The sequence below is a fragment of the Heterocephalus glaber genome, unplaced genomic scaffold (assembly GCF_053883595.1).
Source record: "Heterocephalus glaber isolate CG9 unplaced genomic scaffold, H.glaber_assembly_v1.0 deba00001698, whole genome shotgun sequence".
In the NCBI taxonomy this organism is placed as follows: domain Eukaryota; kingdom Metazoa; phylum Chordata; class Mammalia; order Rodentia; family Bathyergidae; genus Heterocephalus; species Heterocephalus glaber.
The window spans coordinates 707,904-718,218 of record NW_028258419.1 but is presented as its reverse complement, the minus strand read 5'-3'; the positions used below and the strand labels follow the sequence as shown (position 1 = coordinate 718,218).

Below are 10,315 nucleotides of genomic sequence, written 5' to 3'. Positions count from 1 at the left end.
CCAGTGCCACTCACACTGTCATCAGCTCCAGGGAATCCACTGAACTGAGAAGTTCAACACGCAGAAAGCCTGGGTTTCAAGGATGGATCAAACGAGAATTTGAACTAAAACCTTCACACTCAATGTTTCTGTCATCTTCAGAGATGTATTCACAACTGGGAAAATACTATACAGACTTTATGAAAGTATTATACTTTTTTCTTCTCTGAAGAACTGACTAAAACAACTTAAATTTTTTTTTGTAAATAGTAGGTATTTATTTGAAATGAAAAAAATACTTAAGTACCTGGACTATTGCATTTAATCATGTATTGTAATTGTGTTACTCTACCTTTCTGCATCAGAGACAGATATACAATGAACATTCAGATATCACAGATCGCACACTAGATAGGAATTCGTCAGGCCTTTTACATCACCACCAAAACAGGTAATTTGATTCTGAAATATAGTACAAAAGTCCACAATCCAGTCTTAGCCAGTATCTTCAGTTTACTTCTGTTGCTGTACAAATAATCGGCCATTACTAGGGCTTACAAGTTAATAACAGGACAAAAAATATACATTGCACTGACACAAAAAGTCAGCAGTGTTAATAGTCATGCAACAAGTAACCAAACTTGCTGAAATTAAAAATACTTTCTAGAAACAGTTTTAACAGCATAAATATTTTATACAGTTCATTTACCAAAACAAAATGTATTTAAATGATACAAAGCAAAAATAAGTTTCTACCAACTTTATACATAAGAAAGTGCAAAATAACTTATCTAGAGTGTTTGCTATTACCCAGACGATGGCTGCTATGGGCAGCTGTTCTCTTCTTCGGAAGCATGACCTTACACTTGGACATGACACACACATGTCAGAGCACATGGATGAGTACATGGTGATGGGGGTGGACGACAGACCACGAGCTCAGGCAGGAGCCCTGTGAGGTACTCTCGAGGAGAGGTGGGGTGCATGGCGAGACAGGGTGGTGGTGAACAAATTTACACAGAACACCGAAAGATAACAGAGAAGTGATCAGCGTATGCACGTGAGTGTACTTGGATGTGTGAGTCTGTGATTTCTGCATTAGGACCAAAAGGAAAAGAAACCTGACTCAGTGAAGCAGTTGCCCACAGCACCAGCTGCCAGAGGAAATACTATCATGAGGATTTTGGTTTCTACCTTCTAGTTCTGGAAGTTGTTTAAGAAAGTTTGAAAGTGTTCATCCCATATAACTTCAGATGACATGTAGGAGAAACCTGTAAGTAACTACACACTCATTCCTATATTCAAGTCTCTAAAGAACACCTCTCCCATTGGATATGGGGTAAACATGGTTCATGGACACAGGAGGACGCCTCTTAAAAGTGTAGAATAACACTGTTACAACGCATCCAGAGGCCGACAGGGCAGGCCGCTGCTGGGAGAGGGCACAGGCTCTGCAGCTGGTGACCCTCAGCATCAGTAATGATGATGGGAGGAAGGTGGGATGGGGAGGGTGAAGAGAGACAGAAAGGAAAATGACACAGGTCTTCTTCAGGTGGTAGTATTAATGCCAATTATCCTTTTATTAACATGTATACTTGAACTTTCAGAGATGGAAGTGTTTTAATCGGTTTTGATATGTACCCATAAATAGACCGTAGGCTCAAACCTAGGTAAATAAAGATTTAAATTTAGTAAGCATAAGGCACTAAAGCAGCCTTTGTATTTTCTCTTGGAGACCTAGTTATCAGGAAGAACACATCTGTTCTTAAGCTGGTTTCAGCCCATCAGGTACAAGATCATTACTGTACCAAATGCCTATTTTTGAATGCAGGTGCATCTATGTGCATTTTAGTGCACAAGAGTGCCTGTCACCAGGGCCTAACGATGATAAGTTGGGAAAGCCAAAGCCACTGTCCCTTGATGCCTCTGGGAGGGTATGAGTGCTTGTCCTTCCTTCCTTGGGCCATTAATGATCTATGCTTTTCAAATCACCAGGGCTTTTAGGATTGCTCATAATATTATCATTAAGTATCTGAAAATGTTAAAATCTAGATTAATTGCTTTATTTGATTTTATATATATATTTATATTTATGTACATAACACACATTTTTTAAAATCCCACCACCAAAGCCTTTTCTGTAAATTAATCTCTTATCCCCTGCTAGCTTTAATCCCCCTGAATTTGTGTGTTTTGTATCCAACTAGAACAAATTAAATAACTAAATATTAAAATACTGTAATTATATTCATAGCAAAAAACAAAAAAATAGACATTGATACAGTATAAATCCCACTGTTTTTCAGGTAGATGGCATTAAATGGTAAAGGTTAATTTTAAGCAGTTCTGACATGATCCAGTTTTACAACAGGGTTTACAGGTTAATTCTGTACACTTTTTTAACCCTTTTTTGAAAATAAACTATAGTAGAACATTAGTATCACCAAAGACACATACTTATTATGTTCTATGCAAGAGAAGCTAGTTTGGGGTTACATGCAAATATATTTCCATTTTGGAGGCAAGGCTGTTCCCCCTACCCACTCTGCCGGTCACGTGACCTCCTCTCTGCCACACCAAGAAGGTCCACTCTGAGCACAGGGCAGCTGTATGTGTGTCTCAATGGGCCATGTCACACAGGAACAACACTGAGGTGGCGTGCACAGCCAAGTGCAAGGTGCCCTGATATTTCCAGGTTACCATCCAGCTGAGCTTCAATTCTCCCCCACTGTTTCCTAAAGAAGGTCCTCGTTATTTTGGTTACTAGCCTAGTGTGAATGGAGACACTGTGGGCAACTTAAAAGAAAGGACATTAGGCACACAGGCTGGGTTTGAAAAGAAAAGAAAGACCACAGATAATGTCCTTGAGGATTTAAAAAAACGTATTTATAATTAGTAAGTGAGAGATGTTAGACAAACCAGAGAGTGCACTGAGTTAGTGGTTTAGTTTGAAGTCTCAGGTTACAGGCAGTTAGGTCCTTATTTAGAAAAAAAAAGGCCTTTATACCTATTTACAATATACATAATTACTTGCAAAGAAGTCAGATTTACAACCATTTTCTAAAAGCCTTTTTTTTTGTTGTTTTTGTAGGTTTTCCAAATAAGGATGGACAGCTCTATAAAAATGAAATGCAGGAAAAGATAGTTATTAAGTGAGAGTTTTCTCTTGGAGCCAGCTACTGTTACCAGGGAGAATCGGACACTGAAAACGTCGCTCCTAGGAGCCACCTCATCTTCTTGAGCTGTTCGCTGGAGAGTGTCCGCCAGTTACCGCACCCTACACCCGTTTCTCCAATGATCCCTTTGAGTTCAGCGCTTCAGACACATGGTCTGAAGAGATGTGTAAACGGAGACTGTTTTCCGTGCCTTCTGAGCTGGGACAGGGAATCAGGAAGGGGTCTACAGACCTTGTCTCTGATCGGCTGGTTCAGTCCTCAGCAGTTTCGAGGCCCGTCCTCCGAACCCCTCTCATGCTGCAGGTTATAGTAACAGTTCTGGCAAACTCGCACAGGAGATGAGATTTTCAAGCGTTTGATTTCAGATTGAAATCGGCTACACCTAGTGGAAAGGAAAAACCAGTGAGTTAGAGTTCCTCTCCATGTGTAAGCTCCATGATTTAAAAATCAAATGGAAAGCTTGCAACGTGATGCCAAAGACCAGCCAATGCCAGGGTGCCAAAGGCCACACTGCCCTGTGTTCGTGGGGAGGACCAAGGACTCAGATGGATGCCGTGTCATCAGATTCAGCCTAGAGAGAAGAGTAATGTACCAGTGAGGCCATTTCTTTCACTGAAGAGAATCAGAAAAACAAAACAGATTTCGGATCTTCCTTCCTGATGAAGCCACCAGGTGTGACAGCTATGTGCGGGCCACCTACCTGGCTCCTCCAGCCTACACAGGCAGAGGCAGCCTGAGTCCTCCCTGGGAACTGAACTGCCTTCCCCTGGAAGCAGGAGACTCACTGTCTGTTTGCTTTATTTAGGTGCAGGGATGGATACTGCCATTTAATTCATTTCCATATTTTTATGGCACCTGTTTCTTATAAACACATATTACTTTATGTGTTCACGGGATCTGCAGCAACACATGCAAACGCACAGCACACACTGATCGTATGCACACTCCTCTCCCCCAGGCACCATGGCAGACCCTGAGAATCTATATGCCACTTTCAGCTCAACGTTTTTGTTTTAGTTTCTACAAATGAGAGAAAGTGAATGGTCCCTGTTTGTGTCTGGTTTATTTTGCTGCAAATGACAGGGTTTCATTCTTCTTTATGGCCGAGTATTACCCCGTTGAATTTATACAGGATATTTTCTCTTTTCATTCACTTGCTGAGGATGCCTTTTGAGCGTGAGTTGCGCCATAAAGCATATGGCTGTGCTGGCATCTCTTCTGTCTTGACTCATTTCCCCTGTGTATCTGCTCAGCGGTGCTCAGCCAGATCACAAGCGAGTTCTGTTTGCCGTTTTTGAGGGGCTGCCATTCCAGTTTCCATAGTGGCTGTGCTAATTTACATTCCCACTAACAATGTATAAGAGTTTCTTTTCCTCCATGTGCTCATCATTAATTAGTTTTTTTCGATGATAGCCATTCTAACTGGGGTGCGATGGTATCTCATTATAGTTTTAGTTTTTTGTTTTGTTTTGTTTTGTTTTGTTTTGAGACAAAAGGGTCTCATTATGTAGTTGAGGCTGGCCTTGAACTCACTATGTAATACAGGCTGGCCTCATACTTTCACCAATCCTTCTGCCTCAGCCTACTGAGTGCACTACCATGCCTGGCCTTCATTATAGTTTTAATTGGAGTTTCCCTGAGGACTAATGATACTGAGTCTCCTCCCCACCTCTACATGCTGCTATTTGGCTATTAGTGGTCTTTTTGTGCTTCCATATGCATTTTTGGATTGTTTATTCTGGTTCTGTGAGGAATGTTATTGGTATTTTGATGGGTGATTACACTGATTCTGTAAATTACTTTGGGTAGTATGGACATTTTAACAATATTAATCCATGCACAAGGATGGTCTTTCCACCTTTTAGCATCTTCTTCAATATATTTCTTCAGTGTTTTGGAATTTTCATCTTGGATGTCTTTTATTTCCTGAGCTGTGTTTATTCCAAGGTTAATATCTCTTGTTGTGCTGGTCATTTTTACGAATAAAATTACTCTCATGATTTCTTCCTTGGCAAGTTTATTATTGGTGTACAGAAAGCTAGAGGTTTGTGTATGTTGATTTTGTATCCTGCTACTTTACTGAAATCACTGAATAGTTTTAATAGTTTCGTGGTGTAGTCTCTAGGTTTTTCTGTGTCTAGAATCACAGTACCTGCCCACAGGGATACTGTGACTTTTTTTTCTCCTATTTGTGTATCTTTTATTTCTCTTGACTAACTGCTCTGGCTAAACATTCTAGTACTACATTAAGTAAGAGTAGTGGGAGCGGACTCCCCTGTCTTGTTTGGATCTGTGAGGAAATGTTTCATATTTTTTCCTCTGTTCACCATGTACTGGCTATGGGCTGCTCATTGTAGCCTTTATTATGTTCAGATGTGATTCTTCTATAATTTGTCAGTGATTTTTATTTTGAAGGAATGTTTTTACTGCATCTATTGAAATAATTTTGATTTTTAGCATTCATTCTGCTTATGTAATACACTGCATTTATTGATTTGCATATCTTGCATCTCCAGAATGAAACCAATTTGATCTTGGTGTATGATCCTTTTGATGTGCTGTGAATTCAATTTGCTAGTACCATATTTTGTTGAGGATTTTTGCATCTGTATTCACCAAAGGCAAGAGTTTATAGTTTCCTCTCTTTGCTGTGTCCTTGTCAGGTTTTCGTAACAGGGGAACGATGGATACAGAGAGCTGAGTTTGCTAAAAATCAGCAGTAAAAATATCTGATTCCGGGCTTTTCTTTGTTGGGGGATTTTTTTTTTTTTAAAATTACTGATTCAATCTCATTACTTGTCATTGGTATATTCCGGTTTTTAAATCCTTTTGGTTCAATTTTGGTAGATCATATGCATCCCAAAATGTGTCTATCTCTTCAGATTTTCTGATTTGTTAGTATCAAATTTTTCAAAATAATTCCCAGAGACACTCTATTTTTACGTTGTAATGCCTTCTTTTTGTTTAAACATGCAATTTCATTTATTTGGGTCCTCATTCTCTCTTTGGTTAGTCTAACTCAAAGTTTGTCGATTTTGTTTATCCTTTCAAAGTACCAACTCTTTGTTTCACTGATCCTTGGTATTGTTCTTTTAGACTCCATTTCATTTATTTCTTCCTTTTTACTAATTTTAGGTATGGTTCATGCTTTTCTAAGACCTTGAGATGTACAATTAGGTTATTTTTTTCCTTAAATTCTTTTGTCAGTATATTTTAGGTATATAATACATCTACATCATTGGGTGCTTGTACCTGTACACGATGTATCTTGGTTCTTATTTTTTCTCCATTACCTGTGCGCCCTTCACTCACTCCACCCTTCCCTATTTACATAGACTTTGTTTCCATTTTTTTCTTTTCTCATAATTTTTTCTTTCCCTTCTTTCCTTTTCCCTTCCCCTCCTACCTCCCCTACCACTTTGGACCTTTTCTTCCTATTTCAAATTATCAATTATTCATTTTAATCATTTTAACCCTTATTTACACTTTCAGTTTCTCACACTAGAGAAACTTCAGTATTTACACATGAGTGTCCTATTTATTTCACTTAAGAGTATGGCCTCAATATACATCCATTTAGCTATAAATGACTCTAATTTCTTATTCTTTATGGCTGAGTAGTACTCCATTTTATAAAAACCACACCTTCTTTATACAGTCTCCAGTTGATGGGCACTTGGGCTGTTTCCAACCTTTAGCTATTACAAACTGTGCTGCTATAAACATGAGTGCACATATATTGCTGTGGTACGATTCTTTTAATTCGTTGGGGAAGATACCCAGCACGGCAATAGCTGGGTCAAATGGGACTTCCAACCCTAGTTCTTTGAGGTATCTCCATACTGATTTCCACAGTGGTTGCACCAGTCTGCACTCGCACCAATAATGGAGAAGGGTTTCTTTCTCCCCACAACCCCACCAGCATTTGTTATTGGATGATTTCTTGACAGCAGCCACTCTTTCTGGGGAGAGGTGGAATCTCAGTGTTGTTTTCATCTGCATCTCTCAAATGACCAGTGATGCTGAACATTTTTTCATATATTTATTTGCTGCTTTTACTTCTTGTTCTGAGAATTGTCTGTTCATTTCAGATGCCCATTTTTGAATTGGGTCTTTGAATTTGGGAGGTCTGATTTTTTTCAGTTTTTTATATATTCTAGATAGCTAAGGTCCAGCTGCTAAAATTTTTTCCCACATTGTAGGTTTTCTCCTAGCTCTGTTGGTGGTTCCTCTTACAGTGCAGAAGCTTTTTAATAAGATGAGATCCCAGTAGTTGATTCTTTGTGTTAGTTCCCGTGCTACTGAGGTTTTGTTCAAATGTCTTTTCTTAGGCCAATGTCTGCAAGAGTTCTACCTAACTTATCTTCCAGCAAGTTTAGTGTTTCTGTCTTAAAATTTAGATCTTTAATCCATTTCGATCTTAGTTTAGTGCATGGTGATAGATATGGGTCTCGTTTTAATCTTTGGCAGGTTGAAATCAGTTTTTCCAACACCAACAATCAGGTTATTTAAAATTTTTCTTTTTCTTTTTTTTTTAATGTAGGCATTCATTACCATACACTTCCCTCAGGACTGCTTTTACTGTATCTCACATATGTTGATTATACCATGTTTCCATTTTCATTGGTTTCAAGCAATTTAACATTTTTCTTTTAACTTCCTCAATGCCCCACTGTCCATTCAAAACAGTGTTTTGTTCAGTGAAATCCATGTGACCTATAGTGTCATTTAACTATGATGTTTCTTTGCTGATATTTGTTGATTTATCCACTAGGGACTGCAGGGTACTGAAATACCCCACTAAAGAGAGCCTACCTCTCTCTTGAGGTCTAATAATGTTTTGTTTTATAAAACTAGGTGTTCTGACATTAGGTACATGTAGGTTTACAATGATTGTATCTCCTTGCTGAATCTATCTCTTAATCATTATATAGTGAGTTTATTTGTGTCTTCTTGTCTCAAAGTCTGTTTTGTCAGATACAAAGGTAGGCACTCATGCTTGCTTTAGGATTCCATTTGCTTGGAATACAATTTTTGATCCTTTCACTTGCAGCCTGTCTTTACTAGTGAGTTTTTTTATTCTAATGGAAACCACATTGGTGGGTTGTATATTCTTTAATCCATTCAGTCGGTCTGTGTCTTTTAATTGGAGAAGACCATTTACATTCAGAGTTGTTATCAAAAGGTTCAGACTGATATCTATCATTTTGTTGATTTTCTTCTAGCTGTTTTGAATAATCTTTGTTCATTTTTTCCTTTCTTAGTCATCTCTGTGGTTTGGTGGTTTATTGCATTGATAATTTAAAAAAATTTTTTCTACTTTAGTGGGATTTATACTTTTACCTGCTACCATGACAGTACTTACCTTTTTTCACTTCTGGATGTAGGACTCCTTCCCTTAAGCATCTTTTTCTAAGGCTGGTCCAGTGGAATTCCCTTAGTTTTTGCTTATCTTGCAAGATCTTCATTTCTCCTTCATTTCTCAAGGATAGCTCACTGAATCTACTAATATTAGTTGGCAGTTGTTTTCCTTCAGGATTTGAAAGACATCATTCCAAGTCCTCTTGGGCTGTAGGGTTTGCCCTTAAATATGACTGGGTAGATTCTCTTACAGATTTTAAATTCTTATTTAGTCTCGTTACATTGTTCTTCTCTGGTGCTACTGTGGGCATGGCCTTGGGCTTCCCCAGTGGTGCACATGTGGAGGTGGGGTGACAGCTGGAGGGCTTTAAAGAAAAGCCCCGGATGATTTTAGCTTCAGGGCCTTCCAGGGAGTGAGCAGGTGTAGGCTGCGGCTAGAGTTAGACAATGTTCCTCTTGGCTGATGGGGTTGCAGGAGTGACAGCAGAGTATAGCTGGCCCTTCTCAGGCTGTGCCATGGTGGGTGACAGAGTCCCGATGATGCTCGGTGTCACCCCAGCAGCCCCACGGGTAGGGAGCACTGGCGTCAGAGTCCATTCCCTGCCTTGTCGGTGAGCAGCACCTGTGGCGGTGCTGGGAACTGAGTGGTGGGAACTCTTTGGGTGTCGCCATCAGTTGTGGCACAGTGACCCATACGAGGCCATGTCCCTGGTCTTGGGGAGCTACTCCCCCATCCCCTGGATTGAGCTGCATCTGGTGGTAGGTGGGGACCCGATGAGCCTGCTGTGGGATACACCTGGGGTTCCAGAGGTGGGGGTGTACAGGGCTTTCTGCCCCTAGAGGAGCTGGGTTCAGACGGCAGGTCCCGCTCAGGACAGCTCCTGGCTGCAGCAACAAGGGTTTACTGGGATGGAGTCAGCTCCTCTCCAAAGCCCGGGTTCTTACTGACCAGGAAACTCCCAGCAGCGAGGGCTGCCAGGGTCCCATGGAGAGGAGCTGCTGGGACCCTGCTCAACTTGCCCTGAGAGGGAGATGCCCCTGCCTCTGCTGCGGAGCTGGGGGGCTCTGTTTCTCTTGCTGTGCTGCTGGGCCATGTCTCTGGATCCCATGAGGTTCTGTTTTGCTCCTGTCCGTTCCGGTGTTCTCCAGACAGTTGCTCCCTTCACTGTGCACTGCACACCGTTCCGTCAGGGCGCAGCCGAGGGCCAGCATCTCAGACACCTTGGTGGCTGCTTGTTGCCCATTTCACAGGACATTCGTACTAAACAGGTCCCTCTCTGCTTTTAGAACATTATGATCGACCTACTCAATCACTTCTTTTTCCTTTTTCTTTCTTTTCCTTTTTTTATGTGGTGCTGGGGATTGAATGCAGGAACCCAGGCTGGGATAGGCAAGCATTCCTACAACTGAGCTATACCCCACCAACACAATCTTTTCTTAAAAACAAGTAGCCTGGCCTTTCTTGTCTGGCTGGATGCTTTCTGTTTACCTTGACAGAAATGCTTGAGGTCAGCTATACTTAGATTTCTTGAAAACGTGTTCTGAGTTCCAATCCTTGGGATACAGCAGGGTAGGATGCTGGATCTGGCATTTGTTCACCCAAAGCTTGGATTTCACAGGACTGAAATGCAGATCTGTGTATTCACTGCATTAGACAAAGTGTGCAGAGAACAAAGCACAGTGCACTGGACAGACCCAGAAGCGCTGAAGGCTGTGGGGTTTCAGGCAGCACTGTGCCTTCCAGTCTGCTCTGTTATGATCGATCGGTCCCTGTTGGGCCAGGGTTTGGAAGACAGCCA

At 40.8% G+C, this 10,315-nt stretch overlaps 1 protein-coding gene across 14 annotated transcripts in view; it reads right to left on the bottom strand.

Moving 5' to 3' along the window:
• Positions 1-472: 472 nt before the first annotated feature.
• Positions 473-10,315, bottom strand: part of Wdfy3 (WD repeat and FYVE domain containing 3) — a 304,615-nt gene continuing 294,772 nt past the window's right edge. For all 14 annotated transcript variants that reach the window (XM_087199311.1, XM_087199312.1, XM_087199309.1 and 11 more), the window contains one exon: positions 473-3,537. In XM_087199311.1, coding sequence (XP_087055437.1) covers positions 3,414-3,537 — 124 coding nt within the window. In that variant the 3' untranslated portion in view covers positions 473-3,413. The remainder of the gene's footprint in view (positions 3,538-10,315) is intronic.